Source organism: Ascaphus truei, chromosome 2, assembly GCF_040206685.1.
Source record: "Ascaphus truei isolate aAscTru1 chromosome 2, aAscTru1.hap1, whole genome shotgun sequence".
Classification (NCBI taxonomy): Eukaryota; Metazoa; Chordata; class Amphibia; order Anura; family Ascaphidae; genus Ascaphus; species Ascaphus truei.
Genome location: NC_134484.1, coordinates 478,336,359 through 478,356,236, shown reverse-complemented (window position 1 = coordinate 478,356,236; position 19,878 = coordinate 478,336,359). Strand labels below are relative to the sequence as shown.

The window sequence follows — 19,878 nt, the reverse complement described above, 5'->3', positions numbered from 1 at the left end:
TACACAGAGGCGGCGAGGATGGCAGATGACTATGTGGTCAGCCGGTCCCAGATGACCGCCAAGGAACCAGCCAAAGCAAGAAGCCTGTTACTACCCCCCAGTGGACCCGCGGGCAGCAGTTCACAGAAGGCGGGAGAGCTCCGGCATGAGCGCCGGTGCTACAACTGTAACAGCACTGGTCACTTCAGACCAGATTGCCCAGAACTCCTGCGTTCCAACGGACCCCATCGGGGGCAACGCACCCCAGCTGCGAAGCCGGTAGCCCGCGTGCGGGTGGCTTCCACCAAAGAACCAGGACCGGTCATGGAAACAACAGACCTGCAGCAGACAGACGGCCGGAGCAAACATCTTACCCCGGTCATAGTCGGTGACCGGCAAGCAGTCGGCTTGCTGGATTCAGGAGCTGCAGTGACCCTGGTCTGACCTGATATGGTCCGGCCAGAGGAATTGCTCCCAGGCCCTGGGATGCCGATCACTGTGGCCGACGGAGAGCCACGTTTCCTGCAGGTGGCCCGCATCTTTTTGGATTGGGGGGTGGGCAAGGGTGTGCGGGAGGTGGGGGTTTTACCCGGTTTGGATGCTGAAATTCTTTTGGGCAATGACCTGGGACCGATGACCTGCACCTACGACCGTGTGCCCCAGCCCGCTGCAGTGGCGGCGGTTACCCGGAGCCAGACCGCGGCAATACCGGTGGCGGCCGCTCCAGTCCCCCAGCCTTTGGGACCAACGTTAGCGGAGGGCACAGAGGAGCCCGGGGAGGTAAGCCAGGATCAGTTGCAACCACAGGCTGACTTACTGTTCCCTCTCACCCTGTCCCCTTCCCCTGACAATGACATGACTGGGGGGTGGCCAGACTTAGGAGCCCAGTTTAGGGAGGCAGTGAAGGCAGACCCTACCCTGGCCGGCGTGAGACTTCGGGCGTCCGAATCTCAGGCAGGGGAGGGCACTGAGCGCTGCCTATGGCATAAGGGACTCCTATACAGAGAAGAAGGGAACCCGGGGATAGAGGAGGGATTGACCGATAAGCGACAGCTAGTAGTGCCCCAGGGGTACCGACAGCAATTGTTACGGGTAGCTCACTCTATTCCGTTAGCGGGACATCAGGGGGTCACCAGGACGCGAGCCCGGTTATTGCAGCGTTACTACTGGCCGGGGGCATCCCGAGATGCGAGCAATTTCTGCCACTCTTGTGATGCCTGCCAGCGAGTGGGTAAGGCGGGCGACCGTGTGAAGGCACCCCTGAGACCCCTATCGATAATAGGGGAACCCTTCCAGAAGGTAGCGATGGACCTTGTAGGACCCCTCATGATTCCTAGCAGGTCAGGGAAGCGCTACATCCTCACGGTGGTGGATTTTGCCACCCGGTACCCTGAGGCGGTAGCGCTTGGCACCATAAGTGCCAAGACAGTGGCAGCAGCTTTGCTGAACATTTTCTCCAGGGTAGGTTTCCCTAGTGAGATCCTAACCGATCAGGGGTCGCAGTTCATGAGTGAACTGTTACATTGTCTCTGGGATGCCTGCGGTGTACAGCACCGGCGCACTACCCCTTACCCCTTACCATCCCCAGACAAACGGATTATGTGAGAGGTTTAATGGTACCCTGAAGCAGATGCTTTGGACCTTTATAGAGGCGGAAGGGAAAGACTGTGAGATTCACCTGCAGCACATGCTGTTTGAGGTACCGCAAGAATCTACAGGCTTCTCCCCCTTCGAGCTACTATATGGCCGCAGGGTACTTGGACCTCTGGACCTATTCCATGAGGGATGGGAAGGGGAGACTACTGCTACTGATGCTTCAGTGATCCAGTATGTAGTAGATCTCAGAGACCGGTTAGAGATGCTCATGGGGGTGGCCCAGGACCACCTCAGGGCCGCTCAGACCAAGCAAAAGCAATGGTATGACCGGCAGGCCCATAGCAGAGAATTCAACCCAGGACAGCAGGTGTTTGTTCTCAAACCCACTCGGGAGAACAAGCTGATGGCTGCCTGGTCGGGACCGTACTCGGTTATCCGAAAGGTGAATGAGTGCAACTATGTTGTACAGGTAGCGCCTGAGAGGCCCAAGACATACCACATCAACATGTTGAAAGAATACAGAGCACCGAGTATGGGAGCCGTACTGGCCATTTGTAGCCCACTGCTGGAGGATCCGGCGAGCAATGCTCTGCCTGATCTCCTAGGGGAGGCTAGGCAGGGAAACACTGTAGAGCAGGTAGAGATAGGGGCACAGTTGAGTGCTAGGCAGAAGGGAGAAGCCAGGGACATGCTGGCTCAGTTTAGCGCCCTCTTCACTGACATGCCAGGGACCACACATCTCACAAAACACCCAGTGCACACCGGGGACCTGCAGCCTCTGCATAAGCATGCTTATAGAGTGTCAGCAGAGGTCAAGACAAGTATGGAGAGAGAGATAGAGGAGATGCTGACCCTAGGGGTAATTACTCCATCCCAGAGCCCTTGGGCAAGTCAGTAGTCCTAGTTCCTAAGAAGGACAAGACCACCCGGTTTTGTGTGGACTACCGGTTGCTCCACGCTGGGACGGTGTCAGATGCTTACCCCATGCCCCGCATGGATGAGTTACTAGATGAACTCGTGGGGGCAAAGTATCTGACCACCATGGATTTGAGCAAAGGCTATTGGCAAATCCCACTGACCCTGGAGGCTAGGGAGAAGTCAGCATTCATCATTCCAAGTGGCCTCTATGAGTTTTTGGTGATGCCATTTGGGATGAGGAATGCCCCGGCTACCTTTCAACGCCTGGTCAATAGGTTACTGGAAGGGATGCAGAGCTATGCCAGGGCTTACTTAGATGACATTGCTCTCTTTAGTAGTTCCTGGGAATCCCACATAGGACATGTAACTGCGGTGCTGGATAGGATCAGGGAGGCTGGGCTTACCTTAAAACCCACTAAGTGTATGGTAGGGATGGCAGAAGTCCTGTACTTGGGGCACAGGGTGGGTGGAGGGCATCTCAAACTAGAGCCAGCCAAGGTAGAAGCCATAGTTGAGTGGCCTGTTCCAAAAACCAAGAAACAAGTCATGGCATTTTTGGGCACCGCAGGGTACTATAGGAAATTTGTCCCACAGTACAGCGCCGTGGCCAAACCCCTGACTGATCTGACTAAGAAGCAACTGCCTGTGCTTATTACCTGGACTCCAGCCTGTGAAACTGCTTTCCAGGCACTGAAAACTGCGCTTGCTGGAGCCCCCATACTGGTTGCCCCAGACTATACCAAGCATTTTCTTATTCAGACTGATGCCTCAGACTTTGGTGTTGGGGCTGTGTTGAGCCAGGTGGGGGACGACGGCAAAGAGCACCCTGTGGTGTATCTCAGTCGCAAACTGCTCCCCAGGGAAGTGGCATATGCCACCATTGAGGAGTGCTTGGCCATTGTGTGGGCACTCAAAAAGCTCCAGCCCTATGTATATGGGAGGGCTTTCACGGTCATCACAGACCACAATCCCCTGAGTTGGCTACAGAGGGTATCAGGGGAAAATGCCAAGTTGCTGAGATGGAGCTTGGCTTTGCAAGAATTTGCAAGAATTTACCATTCAACACAAAAAGGGCAGTGAAAACAGCAATGCTGATGGACTTTCACGCCAGGACTATCCCTCTGAGACTGAATTAATTAATGGTGCCAGCAGTGCCCCACTCCCCGTTAGGGCCAGTGGGCCACAGGTCACCCATTAAGAAGGGGAGGTGTAGAGGGAGAAAGGGGGTGGCCCGGGATTAAAGGGGTTACACCCCATTTGTCCATCCCCTGGCCTCACTAGGGAGACAAGGGGTTAACTGGGCTGAGGTCCAGGACTGTGATTTAACCCTTGTTATGACATGTAAATGTGTATTCCCCTGTTCCCGTTTTATTGTAACATCTGGTTTAATCAGTGTCTGCATCACACACACACTAGGATCCATCCGGGAGCACAAGGGTTAATAGTTGTTTAGTGATTAGAGCCCTTTGTGTAATTTTCCCGCCTTTTCAGACACCATTTTGCAGGCTCCCATAGGCCGCCATTGGGACTCCATGTGTTTCAATGGCGAATCTTGCTGTTGGGTCCTGTTTCCTGAGAAGACCAGCAGATGGCGTCCGAGAGGAAGAGCGGCGGTTTCCCATTGTAAGTCAATGGGCCCATTGACTTCAATGGAGAATCCTCGAAAGAGCTTTCCAGGAACGAGTTGGCTGCCGTCCAAACCGCTTAACCGCAAAGCGGATACATTTTCAATAGGAGAGCTTTGATCACTTAACAAGTCAAGTTCAACGACAAGTAGCGTGGGAATAAACAGTTCTAGAGCACCTAGAAATAAAATTCTTTCTGCCCCTAGTTCCTAGACCTCCCCCCACTCGACCACAACCGGGTCCCCGTACCCTGGACCCCCGATAAGGGTCGAACCGAGAAGAGCGGGTCGCGCCATAGGTTCCAATGGCGGCGGCAGAAACGGTTCAGGAAAACGGAAAAGTGTCAAAAGCTGAAATTTTGTAATCCATAGCTCCGGTTCCGGAGGGCCAGAGGATCAGGGTTTGGGGTATCTATTGTCACTGCTCCGGCATCGCTGCAGAACCATCCTTGACCCTCTTGGACCAACCCGGCGGAGTATGGACCCCCTTGAAAGTTCGGGACTTTTCCCATAGACTCCAATGGCGGCCAATCTTCATTGACCGGCTACGGCGGAAAACCCCCATTGACTTCAACGGCGGCATCGCCCCGTTGAAAGTCTATGGCGGCGGATTTCCATAGCCGCCAACGGCGGCGGTTTGCCATTGAAAGTCTATGGCGGCGGAGCCGTTGTTTTCAATGGGGATTTAGTGAAAAAACGTGATTTAATTTACAGCTGAGATTTTTGTATTAAAATGAGAAACGGTTTTAAGTGTATTTGTGTATCTCCGGTTCTGAAGGTCGTAGCAAGTCGCAAATTGTACCATAGGGTGTCCCAGTTCCGGCATTGAGAACTGGGAAGTTTGGACCTGCTGGACCCAACGGAACCGGATATTTTAATGTGTTTATGTTTTATACTTCATACTGTGTTCCAAGGTATGGGTAAAACCCAGAGGAAATTCCTTTGCATACCAGGGTAGCATATGGCCAGAAAGGCGACCCAATGTCTAGGACTTAAGTATGGTTCAAAGGATTTTGTCACCTCCACTGTTTGCATGAGGGCGGAGATTACTCAAACCAGAGCAGTCTTGAAGTGTTCCATTTCACACCTCACAACAAAGCATATCCTGCCAGGATTCCAATCTGGTAGACTAGCTGGCATTCCTGATGCAGAGGAGGGGTTACAGAAATGAGACCCCAGAGATCTACTGCGCATGTACCAACTAGCAGGGGGGCATGTGTCAAAATGTGTTCCCACGTTAATGAGTGGCTAGAGTTAATTGAAAACCAATCCACTGTACTCAATGTTAAGGATAGGGCACAAAAGGTTTATAAACTGTTGTCCACCCTTTATCCTTTGTCTTCTAAAATCATCTGAATTGTTACCTGATTGCGAGAGAATTGCTATGCTTCATACTTCTCATTTCCCATCCCCAAAGTAAGTGTACTTCTTGTCTGTTACTGTATTATTTCGTGTGTTCACCTATCCAAAGGAATAAATATACTTTATTATATCTAAGCCTCGTTCAGTTCAACCCAGTGATTTGTGTAACCTTTAATACCTGTGACAGGCTATCGTCACAATGACATTGTGTATTTTGTATCTTATCATTTTGTCAGTACTAATGGTATTATGCTCTGCATCAAGTCTATACCTATAAAACATCTCAAAAGAGAAGACAAAATACAATCAACTATTCATCCTCAGAGGCAGAAATTTCAGAAACTGAGACAGCAACTACTGCTGAACCTAGACTACTTGGTCCTCAGCCTTCTACAAGTAGAATTACCACCAATACAGAAAAAGCCACTTTTTTAGATTACCCACTCGCCAAAGACCAACGAGGCGAGGAGGCAAAAATGCAAAAAGAAAAATCAGGTCGAGGCAATCGCAGGAAATAAATAATCAAGACACATCAGCTAATAGATTGAGAGTATTCAACCTATCCAAAATATCACTAACCAATGATCATATATATTTTTTGGAAAAGGGGTTGTCCTTCTCACCTACCAAAGATTTTAATCTATTTGGTTGGATTAAGGACCTCAATCTATTTTCACGAAAATTACTTCTTCACAAATTTTACACCAAACGAGCTAGACGCGATATTGAAAATACCGGCCTCACTTCCACAGATCAAACACATCTACAACAGTTTGTCTCATTACTTGAAGACAATGAATCTAGTAGAACTGTCCAAGAGTGTCCATTCACCAATTTATGACCTAAAAGCAGATTCACACCCCTAATGTCTACCTGCCCACAGATAGAGGTCTTTACAGACCTTGTTACCAAAGATTTAGAAAACATGAAATCTAGAATACATATGAACAGCAATATCACTAAAGAGGAAAATATTGCACTAAAGGATCTTATGTCTCAAAAGGAAATCATAATCAAACCATCTGATAAGGGCGGGAAAATATCATTATCTTGGACACGGACCAATATGTCAAGGAATGTAAACGCATTCTTAAAGTCTCTAACAGCTACCAAATATTAGATCGAGACTCCACAGTGAAGTTTACTAGGGAACTTAATATAATACTGAAGAGTGCGTTTGAGAGAAAATTAATCAAAAAGAATATGACTTTCTGCTTCCGAAATCACCTACAACGGCGACCTTTTACATATTACCTAAAATTCATAAGGATCAAAAGAGACCTCCAGGCAGACCGATAGTTTCAGGAAACAATAACCTGACCGAGAATATCAGCATTTACCTTGATCAACTCATTCGTCTGTTTGTTACAACTCTACCCTCCCATATCATAGATACCAGAGACACATTATTAAGATTAAATGGTATCCACACTGATGTACCAACCCTCTTAGTGACTCTTGACGTTGAATCTTTGTATTCCAGCATCATTCATGCTAATGGTTTAAATGCATGTAGACATTATATTTCTAACAGGGGACCAAGCTTTTCAGATCATAACACCTTCATGATGGACCTCATGGAATTTTTACTCCGCCACAATTATTTCTTATTTGATGGTAAAGTATACCACCAGACCCAGGGTACAGCCATGGGCACATCATGTGCCCCTACTTATGCCAACTTGTACCTGGGCTGGTGGGAAGATCAAATTGTATTCACAGACAAACTTATTGAATACACTAATCACATCGAGATCTGGCTTAGATTTATTGATGATATTCTGTTAATATGGAATGGGCCTGAATCTTTACTCCTTGAATTTGTGGCTAGACTAAATTCCAACAATTTAAACTTGAAATAGACATCTGATTATAGTACCAGTGATATTTCCTTTCTTGACTTGAAAATATCTAAGAATCTACAAGGTGATATACAGACTACGGTTTTTCGTAAACAAACTGCTACTAACAGCCTACTAGCTGCCTCTAGTCTACATCCACCGTCACTAATCAAGGGGATTCCTGTAGGACAGTATTTACGCCTTAGATGCAACTGTTCTACATTACAGGAATTCCAGATACAAGCTAAGGACCTGAGGGATAGATTTCTAGATCGTGGCTACCCCATAGGAACCCTTAAGCAGGCCTACAGACGGGCATTACAGAGTGACAGGGATAAACTTTTAACAACAACTATTAGACCTCCTAGTAAAGAAATCCGGTGTATAGGAACTTACAATTACAGATGGAAAGAGATTCAAACTATATTTTCAAAACACTGGCACATTCTCGAATCAGATGTCGATCTCACGGAGGTTTTGAAGGACACTCCGAGTATCACTAGCAGACGTTCAGCTAATCTTTATGCTGGTTTAGTGCATAGCCATTTTCAAAGGCAAAGCAAACCTACGTGGTTACAACTTCCTATAAAGGGTATGTTTCAATGCAAAACATGTAAAGCTTGTCAATACATAAAACCAGCTAAAACATTTCATAACAGTGACATGACACGAATGTATGAAATTAGACAATATATTAATTGCAAGTCAATTAATGTAGTATATCTAATAACATGTACATGCGGACAAAGATATGTGGGAAAGACAATTAGAGAGCTCTGACGGAGGGTTCTAGAGCACGTAAATTCAGTTATTAATGAACTAGACACCCCCAGAGGCCCGTCATGTGAATCAATTCCATCATGGGGACGTTAAATGTCTTTCATTTACAGGCCTAGAACACCATAGGAATAACATACGAGGTGGTAACATTGACAATCAGCTGCTTAAATGTGAAGCAGAGTGGATTTACAAACTAAAAACTCTTTATCCACATAGCCTAAATGAAGGCTTTACTTATACCCCTTTTATTTAAAATCCATCAATGAATCAAAAGTACATCTCATCCCACAACATGTACACCTTGTTGAGTATATTTGCTCATTATAATACACTGTGATCTGTCTGACTATACTGACATATCATGGTTTATATTGCATTAATGCATTACCTTGTGGTTTCAACATGCATTATAATACTGTATGCCATCCTTTCCCTTTAAGGTAATTCCTTTGCCTTATTTGTAAGTATGCTTATATACCAACTCTGTATAGATTAGCTTTTATAAAGTCATGTGCATCTAGCTTGCATGCTGAGTTGATCAAACCTCTCTTGCCATTAGCAACAGGTACCCTACTCGATACTTACCCTATTTTTAATCACATTTGTTAATGTTTAATGTAAAGTCTGCACCCCTAGTGGCAGTAAGAGGCTCCCAATATGTGACTACAAGCGCTAATACCTATGCGCATTCCTATTGGTGACTGGTTGCCATGTCAACCAGAGACGCTATAAATTACCAGACCCTCCTCCACTGTCACTCATTCGCCCCTGACGAACCTCCGTGTAGGAGGGAAACGCGTAGGGCGTCCGGTGTAGTGACGTCGCTTGGAAGGTGCCGTGTAGTGTTACAGACTGGTAACATGTATCTCTCATCATCTTGGTTATATACAAGAAACTGGCGGCGGGCCAATTATTGCCGTTTGCATTTGTCATCACGCTTGCTGCCTGTGTTATGCGTTTTACTGGCTGCTGTATGCTGTTCATTGTATTTATATGTAGCACCTCCGTGTGCATCCTAACTCAGAAGTGTGCTTAACACTCATTGTGATTGCGGGTGCTCTAGACTGACATAACATTAGAGGTCTGATTGCACACAATCTGCGGCTTGTCTATTCTATGTACTAGCACTGACTAATCACGTATTGCACGATAGGTGGCCTGTTTCACTTATGGCCATATCTCTCTGAGTTACAAACAATTAATTGACTGCACAGCAAATATCTTTTATATGCATTGTCAGATTCAGTCACTGGTTATATACACCTACGATAGTCAATTACTATATTTTTGTTATTGCAATATTGTTGTCACACACGTAATTAATCCACATACCACCAACCCATGATTGTGTTAAGTCCACCACATCAATTTAAGAGAGTGAGACCCCACCCCATATAGATTGTTACAGACTACTATATACCTATTCTGTGAATTTTAAAGGCAATGTTCTACCATCTTTAGTATATCAGGATAGGTACAAGTGTTGGACTTTATTATATAGCGATCATGGGTCGACCAGATTTTTCTTTTTGCTTTTTTGCCTCCTCGCCTCGTTGGTCTTTGGCGGGTGGGTAATCTAAAAAAGTGGCTTTTTCTGTATTGGTGATAATTCTACTTGTAGAAGGCTGAGGACCGAGTAGTTTAGGTTCAGCAGTAGTTACTGTCTCTGTTTCTGAATTTTCTGCCTCTGAGGATGAATAGTTGATTGTATTTTGTCTTCTCTTTTGAGATGTTTTATAGGTATAGACTTGATGCAGACTTATAATCAAGACTGTCTCTCTGGAATTTTCTATTTTTCTGTGTTAGTGACTGCATTTTGATACATTGCATACTAATTGTGTCGCATTTCCAGAAAGCACAGAGATATTTTACCACTCTGTATCTGTGGGTTTTTGGGTTGTTCCATACGTGTTTTAACCTATAAATAATTAGGACAACACTTATTTGGTTTTACATTCAAGCCTCACCCAACCACTGCCAAACCTTCCAACTTATATGAATATTGTATTCTTGTATGTCTATATTTGTTGACTTTATTTTATGTGAGACTTATTAAAAGTTATATTTTAACTGTCCCAGGAGTGCTACAACAAATGACTTTCTAGCTAGAAGGCACAGGTGTCCAATACACCTTTTCTTTCTAATTTTTGATACTTTTATCATTCCTAGCTCATTGTATGCACCCGGTGCCAATCTAGGCATTTGTGGACGAATTCATATCCCATCCACACCTTCCTAATAATTAGAGAGCAGTATATGTCACTTGTGTTTTTGTAATAAATAATTGTATTTTCATTTTTTCGGTTTTTTATTTTCAAAATCTGGTCACCCTATGTATATATTTAATTGTTTATTTTCTTGCATATTATTTAGATTAGCTGCCATCAGTGTTTGTATGTTTTTAAATGTGAGTGTGATCAACAGTGTTTAATTAAAATCTTTTTCCATTGTTCTATACAGGCATACCCCACATTAACGTACGCAATGGGACCGGAGCATGTATGTAAAGCGAAAATGTACTTAAAGTGAAGCACTGCCTTTTTCCCACTTATCGATGCACGTACTGTACTGCAATCGTCATATACGTGGATAACTGATGTAAATAACGCATGTGTAACAGGCTCTATATTCTCCCCGCTTGCGCACAGCTTCGGTACAGGTAGGGAGCCGGTATTGCTGTTCAGGACATGCTAACAGGCGCATGCGCGAGCTACCATTTGCCTATTGAGCGAGATGTACTTACTCGCGAGTGTACTTAAAGTGAGTGTACTTAAACCGGGGTATGCCTGTATTGACTCTTGTCCCCGGTTTTTGTTCTATATATCTGTTCTATTTTCAAGGCTTATTTTGAGTGCTTTACTCAGGGATTCTGTTAGTCTTTTTGTGTGTTAATAAATATATATATCTGATATATATATTCAATAAATCCATATGTGAGTCTATTTTTTAAGATTTTTAAAGAATGAATATGTGTTACAGTAGAGGCAACGATTATTCTAACACTTGCTTTAAACTAGCCGGGTTACAATCAGGGTATGTGCTGGGTATGTTCTGGGCTAGTTTGAGGCACGTTTAAGGCATTTCTGCATTGACTAACGACCCATAGGATTAACACAGCAGGGATCCCTGGCAGTCCAATGCAGTTTGAATGGGACTGCCAGGGACCCCCGCTGTTAATCTGATAGGCCATTAATCAATGCAGAAATGCTGGGGCTAGTTTAAGGAAAGTTTAAGGCATGTATTCAGAATGTACCTGGGTCTTTTAGGGAATTGCCACTGGTTTTTGTTAGAATAATCGCTGCCTCTACTGTATATAATATTTAATTTTTAATTTGTAATATGATATATTAAAATACAATACTCTATTCTCCAGTCACATGAATTTAATCATAAAATAACAATATATTGTACTCTGAGGCTCAGATTTTATGTCAAGTTTAGTATTTTAGGTATATCATATTCTTCAAATAACCATTATGAAATGGATGATAGTAATTACTATATAGATCTATATATGACTATATTTTCCATACAAGGAAACAGGAGGAGGGGCTGTATGAAGGAGAATAAAGAAAAGAAAGAACAAAAGAAAAAAAGAAAAATTATAATGCATATATTATAATATTAACTGAGACAAAGATAATAGTAAACACATCAACCAGATAAAAAATGTTTGAGTTACCAGTCAGTGTTCATCCCCACGGGGTTCAAGAGAATATACAGGACGTTATTCCAATAAGGATAAGAGTACACAACCACCCTCCCTTTTTCCAAATGAGTCAAAAAACGGAAAAAGACTAGGCGGTCAAAAAAGAAAAGAAAATCAAGTGAACAAAAGTCCGAAATTTCAATAGACAATTTGAATGTCATCAACCTTTCAAGGGTAGAATTGACAGAGAATGAACTACTTCTCATTAATAAAGGGCTCAATTTTGGCCCCTCGGAAGATTTTTTTTTTTTTTTATAACTTGTATTTTATTATACATAAATGCATGATATACATAAAAAAAAAAACATCAGGTGCATATTTAGCATATCATATACAATAACAAAAGCATAATAAACTCACGTAGTTTTTCGAGCCCTACTTAACCACGTGAGTGGGAATCGTCATGTGTAAGGTACTGGGGTAAAGAATAATATATAAAAAAAAAAAAGAGGGGGGGGGGGGGAGGAGGTAAAGGAGGGGGTGAGGGGGAGGGTGTATCCAAGGACAAGAATATATCTGGGGAACACCAGGACAGCGTGAGGATTGTGTATCAACTAGTGAGGTCTTTTTGTAGAATAAGTGATTGGGCGTAAGGAATATGAGGTTCTAGGTGTGGGGTTGGTTCTCATGCCCCCAAAGGAGAACGCATTTATTACTATTATAGCCAAATTGTGTTACGCTCTACCCCAGGGATGTCTGTTTGGGCAAGCCAGGGGGCCCAAACTTTTAGATAATTGTCGCCAGTGTCATTAACTAAGCTCGTTAGCTTTTCCATCTGGCAGATAAACCAAATACGATTCCGAATCTTTGGGATAATTGGGATATCGGGGCGTTTCCATAGTGTTGCGATCTCGCACCGCGTAGCTAGAGCAAAATGTGCAATTAGTTTATTGTGTGATTTTGATAGGCCCTTTAGGGGTCTGTTCATGAGAAACAGCCAAGGGTCTGGGGGAATAGTGAGATCAAATACTCTCTGGATCCAATTTCTGATCTTTTCCCATAGCGGGTATATCAGCGGGCAAGACCACAGCATATGTAACAGGTCAGCTGTTCCTCCACATTGTTTAGGGCACAATGGGGAGGACCCTGGTATAAACTTAGATAATTTGAGTGGGGTGAGGTACCATCTCATAAGAACTTTATATGCGTTCTCCTTCAGTGTGGTGCATATAGAACTTTTTGCGGCTCCTAGGAATATAGCATTCCACTCTTCGTCGTCCAAGGTCTCCCCCAGGTCTCTTTCCCATTGGGTACGGAATGTAGGTGATTGGTGCTTTGAGATTGCAGGTTCGACTACCTCTCTGTATATCGTAGATATGAGTCCCTTAGTGTCGGTTTCTGCCCGACAGAGCTTTTCAAAATTCGTCAATGGGGGGTATGGGGCAAATTTATTATAAAATGATCTGAGCTGGAGGTATTTATGGAATTCAGCGTGGGGAATGTCTTTTTCTAATCTGAGATGGTCAAAAGATTTAATTTTTAGATCATGGCCCTCCAGATCTTTGAGTCTAGTATAGCCTTTTTGTTTCCAAATTGAGTGATTATGACCAATAAGACCCGGTGCAAAGCTGGGATTATTCCAAATGGGTGACATCGGGGAATTTGCTGAAGTAAGTGAGTTTTTTAATCTTGATGCTTCCCAAACAGATAAGGAGTTAGCCATTGAGGTGAGCGGTAAAATAGTGTTTTTCCTTGATGTTTTAGGTAGCCAAATCAAATTGTTAAGCTCTAAAGGGGAGCAAGCCGCATGTTCGAGCTCAACCCATCTTTTTAATTTGGGGTCGGAATGCCATTGTATGACCTGGCTTAATTGAGCCGCTTTAAAATATGACAACAGGCAGGGTACCGCTAGGCCACCCGCTAAGATAGGTCTCTTCATAGATAATTTATTTATAGCGCGAGGTCCATGTGTGAGCGCTGAGGGGGTTAATATTTAATTAAATCACGATTTTTTCTACATTAATTGATGGGCCTATATATTACACCAGAGCACACCCATACAATTGTACTCCTGACGAAGCTGTTGCGAAACGCGTAGAGTTAGAGTTTGGAGAGATTTTGCGCCTGGAAGGACTGGCAAACTACTGCTGAGATCGCTCCCATTCTGGCTTCCCGCCCTCACCCGTGACGTGAAACCGGAAGTGACGCGACGGCACTGACTGATGCGGAACTACACTGTGAGGGGAAAGTGAAGCACCGAGCAGCAGCTTACTATTTACCAACCTTCTATCGGCGGTTCTCTCCATCACCCATCTTAATTTTGGAAAATGTGAGTTTCCTTAATATCTGTGATTAATACATATTTATAGTTTATACAATATGCACTATTTGTGGTTTCTTTTATTTGCATATCATCCACTCTATTGAGAGGTATCCAGACTCCAGTTACACAAAGGGCTCCAGTCAGAGAGAGAAGGATCTCTGACATGCAGTGATATAACACGATTTTTGTGAGTTCATTTCCTACATTTTCTATAATCTTTCTAGCAGTGAATTACCATCTGCACTATATATATTTATATTTTTTTGCATATTATGAGATTATCCTGCGCTCCTCCTCAACCCCAAGAAAAGAATACTCTATATCCTGGGATTTGGAACGGTCCCACCAGAGGAAGTTGAGCTGCTGCTGTACACTGTATTTCATTTTATTTATCACTTTGCTGTGTAAGGTTTATTGTGTGTACCTAAGGTGTGTCACTTATCACACTGATTTATATATTGTTTAGGAAGCGCCCAGTCCATCCACTTCCCCCACTCCCCCACCCACTGTAACCTATTTATATGATTGTCACATGTATTAGTCCTGTGAAGCGCTATGTACACTAATGTCACTATGTAAATAAAGACATAGATACCTACCCTGTGTAAACACTTGGGTGACAAGGTTTTCTTACTGAGAAACATTTTATACCCTCTGCACATGGGAAAGGTTTCTCCCCTGTGTAAATGCTCTGGTGCCTGAGGACTGTCCTCCTATTACGGAACTGATTATGATGTAATCCCCTTTTATGAATTGTTTGGTGTGGGTTGAGGTGCCTCTCAGTGCTGAAATGTTTCCCAAATTCTGTACAATTAAAAAGTTGCTCCCTTGTGTAAATCTGCTGGTGTAACAAGAGGTCCCACTTGTATAAAATGGTTTACCACACTCTGAACAAGCAATTTCCCCTGTGAGAATCATGTGATGTGTGAGGTCATTCATCCAAGAAACGTTTTTCCTATACTCTGTCCATGTGAAAGGCCTCTCCCTGCATGAGTTTGTTGGTTCCTGAAGAGATTGCCCTTAACACTGAATTGTTTCCCACACTGAAAAAGCAAATGGTTTCTCCCATGTAAATACTTGGGTGTGACAGGAGGTCACACTTTGTACTGAATTGTTTCCAACACCCTGAACTAGGGTTAGACAATAACAAAAAAACCTCTCACCATAAGAGTATTAAGTAATTTATCGTGATAATATTCAGCAATATATTAACACCCAATAGAAAGCAAAAAAGCAAAAGTCCTCAAAATGTTCAAGGTCATTTATTGTGAAACATATTTCTTATACAAATGCATTTCATTCTTAATAAAATGTAAAAAAGCAAATACATTTTAGTATATTTTAAGAATAACAAATGTTTCCATAAAAATGTTACACAAACTACACCCACACTAAAGACCCCTTTCTTCACCATTTTATTTTTATTTATAAAATGTTTTACCAGGAAGTAATACATTGAGAGTTACCTCTCGTTTTCACGTATGTCCTGGGCATAGAGTTAAGATGACAAATAATACATGGTTACAAATACAGTTAAATAAGTGAATAGGGTATACATTATATACAAGAAATTGCATGCACAGTTAAAAGATAATATATATTATAGGCGTATGCAACAGTTACAGACCAGATTAAAATGTGAGACAGTCTTAGTTATGAAAGAACTTAAACTGGTGGTGGATACGAGAGTCTCCGGTGGTTGTTCCAGTTTTGTGGTGCATGGTAAGAAAGTTTATAATTACCCCCTCGACCCCCCTTCTCCTGTACACATTAATAGAGCATGGGGAGGCGTGGGTTAATGGGCATGGGGAAGGAGGGGTTGAAGAGGCACCGGTGAGAGCCAGAGAAATATGGGGGAGGAGAGAAAGGGGTTGAGTCATGGTGGAAGGGAAGGAGTAAGAGGCATGGCAGAGGGGAAGTGGATAATATGGAGGGGTGAGATTACCAGGACGATTCCTTATAGCTGCAGCATGTGAAAGTCATGGAGATCCCACTCCACTGTCTCTACCAGACCCACACTCAATCCTCTCTCTGACACTGTCCCCATCCCCACACCTCTCTGCCAGACCCACCCCCACTCTGCAGCTGCTGATAGGAATGCCATGGTAATAAGGAATGGAAAGTATTGAGTTACCGCCCATTTTTATTACTGCAGTATTACTATGCTACTGGTATATTGCCCAACCCTACTTTGAAAATTCACATATTTTATGTGTGTAAGGAGGCTGATCCTCTGTGAAAAGCTTTCCTCACACTATGTACATGGAAATGGTTTCCCCCGTGTATGAATCCTGTGGTGGGTGAGGAGGATGCTAATTTGAGAAAAAATTTTCCCACACTGCACATGTGAAGGGTTTCTACCCTGTATGAATGCGCTCATGTTCGAGGAGCTCTGACTTCCGAGAAAAGCTTTTACTACACTCTGCACATGTGAATGGTTTCTCCCCTGTATGAATCATCCGGTGTATGAGGAGACTTCTCTTAATACTAAATTGTTTCCCACATTCTGTACATCTGAATGGTTTTTCTCCTGCATGAGTCATTTGGTGTTTGAGAAGACTACTCTTAATACTAAATTGTTTCCCACACTCTGTACATGTGAATGGTTTCTCACCTGTGTGAATCATCTGGTGTATTAGGAGACTGCTCTTAACTGTGAATTGTTTCCCACACTCTGTACATGTGAATGGTTTCTCCCCTGTATGAATCCGCTCATGGATGAGGAGTTCTTTCTTCATACAAAAACTTTTACTACACTCTGTACATGTGAATGGTTTCTCACCTGTGTGAATCATCTGGTGTATTAGGAGACTGCTCTTAACTGTGAATTGTTTCCCACACTCTGTACATGTGAATGGTTTCTCCCCTGTATGAATCCGCTCATGGATGAGGAGTTCTTTCTTCATACAAAAACTTTTACTACACTCTGTACATGTGAATGGCTTCTCCCCTGTATGAGTCATCTGGTGTCTGAGGAGATCGTTCTTAACTCTGAATTGTTTCCCACACTCTGAACATGTGAATGGTTTCTTCCCTGTATGAATCATCTGGTGTCTGAGGAGATCGTTCTTAACTCTGAATTTTTTCCCACACTCTGTACATGTGAATGGTTTCTCCCCTGTATGAATCCGCTCATGGTTGAGGAGCTCTGTCTTCCGAGAAAAGCTTTTACTACACTCTGCACATGTGAATGGTTTCTCCCCTGTATGAGTCATCTGGTGACTGAGGAGGTTTGTCTTAATATTGAATTGTTTCCCACACTCTGAACATGTGAATGGTTTCTCCCCTGTATGAATCCGCTCATGGTTGAGGAGCTCTCTCTTCTGAGAAAAGCTTTTACTACACTCTGCACATGTGAATGGTTTTTCCCCTGTATGAGTCATCCGGTGTATGAGGAGACTTCTCTTAATACTAAAATTTTTCCCACATTCTGTACATGTGAATGGTTTTTCACCTGTATGAGTCATCTGGTGTTTGAGGAGACTACTCTTAATACTAAATTGTTTCCCACACTCTGTACATGTGAATGGTTTTTCTCCTGTATGAGTCATCTGGTGTTTGAGGAGACTGCTCCTAATACTAAATTGTTTCCCACACTCTGTACATGTGAATGTTTTTTCTCCTGTATGAGTCATCTGGTGTCTGACGAGACTGCTCTTAACTGTGTATTTTTTCCCACACACTGTACATGTGAATGGTTTCTCCCCTGTATGAGTCTGCTCATGTTTGAAGAGCACAGTCTTCAGAGAAAAACTTTTACAACACTCTGAACATGTGAATGGTTTCTCCCCTGTATGAACCCACTGATGATTGAGGATTCTCTTGGTACTTAACGGTTTCCCACACACTGTACAAGTAAAAGGAGTCACTGCTGTCTGAATCATCTGCTGTGAAAGAAGATTCCCCTTCAGTGAGAAACTGCTCCCACCATCTGTACATGTAAAGGTTTGCTCTCTAGTGGGGACACAAAGGTGTGTGAGCTGGTCCCTGTCCAGTGAGAAGCTCTTGCCACACTCACAACAGAGAAAAGGCTGAGCACCACAGCTTCTTCTTAAATCTCTCGCATACCTTTTGCTGGACCCATATTTAGAGTCCGTCTCCACTGTGTGCTGTACAAGGTCTGTAAATTCACCATCATGTGGTACTGGTTCCTTGTACGTGTCCAAAATGTGGCAGGAATCATTGTTCTGTTGCACTTCTGGGTTGCGGGGAGTCAGACAGCTTCTGGATGTATCAGAGCTCAAGTTCTGTTCCTCATTCAGGCCGTTCTCTAACAGAAGTAAACAAAAATAAATACAGTAATAATAAAAATTAAACTAATAACACATATAATCAGCGCTCAACCTATTGAAATAGTGATCAACTACTAAGACTATTTAAGTGCCATAGTGATAAAAACAATAATACACAATATAAAAAATAATGGTGACATAATGTGAATATCCCCTACACACTACAATAAATGGTTAAGGGGATGGCTGCCTCAGAACATATAGACAAATTCTCCCATATGGATTTGTCTGAATAACTGAATTACAAGAGAGCAAACAGTCCTGGGTCGCACTAACTAGTAAAAATGATACCAGTCTCTGGATGCAAAACAGTCATTGGATTAGAATGGCAGTAAGAGTCCTTTTTCCATGAAGAGCTTGCTATGATTCCTTAAATACAAATACTGTACAACTGCGTCAGCCTTTATTCTATACCGGCCGAAGCCGAGCCGCTCTGATAACAGCGGCCAGAGGCGCTCTGTTTTCCAACCATTTAGAAATTTACTTTTTTTTTCCAATCGGTTTTCGATATGTTTGCGATCGGTCTTTTAGCATTGTCTGCAATACCGTCTAGAAACTAAAGTGGGGGATCGCAAGCTGTTGTCTTCAAAGTCTAATAGCAATTCAACCTACAGCCGTACATTTCTGTATATTGTTCATACTGTATACAGTAGTATGTGGCTCCTAAGCCATACACAAAAAATATGAGGACACATACAGTACTGTACTGTATACCGGATACTAAAGAGAAAAGTACAGTATTACAAAAATATAACGTTGCATCTTCTTCTGAATATAAAATATTTTTATCCGATTATCCTCCTCATGCGGATAATGTATGCGTCATCACATTTCTATATATATTATTTGTTACTCAATACTTTTGCTAGGCTTGCTCTTTTCATACTGTTTATTTTATGCACATGCGTGTATGTCTCATTGGAACATTGTTGAAACGCATAGGCTTGTTACAGTATCACATTTCTGCGCATTAAAGATTCTGATGACCTATTGCAAATATTTCTTTGAACTGATAATCCAGCTGTACAGCGCTATCCCCCTCGCTCCCGCACAAGGCTAAAGTATTTCAACTTCTTATCTACACCTCTTCCACACCTTTCATTAGTAATGGTTGGCTTTCTGGCTTTAATCTTCCCGAGCCTGTCATCACATTTCTGCGCATGCGTATATGACTTCCCATTCAATTAGAATTTCAAGTCTGAAATTATTTATTTTTTTCCCGTTTCTTGACTTGTGTTTGAATAACAATTCTTGATATTCTGAGAATCAATCACTACTGTAGCTTTTTAATTCTACACTAGGCATGTGCGTACTTTATGAGGTGGGTGGCATACTGTGATTTTGATTTGGGGGTGTGGGGTTCAAAACATTATGATGACCTGTTGAAAATATTTATTTGAACTGATAATCCAGCATACAGCGCTCTCCCCCTCCCCGCCGCACACACACAAGGCTAAAGTATTTCTACTTCTTATCGACAACTCTCCCAAACCATTCATTTGTAATGGTTGGCT

General features: G+C 43.0%; 2 protein-coding genes across 3 annotated transcripts in view; both read right to left on the bottom strand.

The window, feature by feature from the left end:
* LOC142488386 (uncharacterized) overlaps positions 1-19,878 on the bottom strand; it is a 508,298-nt gene that overhangs the window by 88,259 nt on the left and 400,161 nt on the right. The gene's annotated exons all lie outside the window — the stretch shown is intronic.
* LOC142488393 (uncharacterized) overlaps positions 15,319-19,878 on the bottom strand; it is a 40,090-nt gene continuing 35,530 nt past the window's right edge. The window contains exon 2 of the mRNA XM_075588873.1: positions 15,319-18,342. Within this exon, the coding sequence (XP_075444988.1) occupies positions 16,430-18,342 (1,913 nt within the window). The 3' untranslated portion in view covers positions 15,319-16,429. The remainder of the gene's footprint in view (positions 18,343-19,878) is intronic.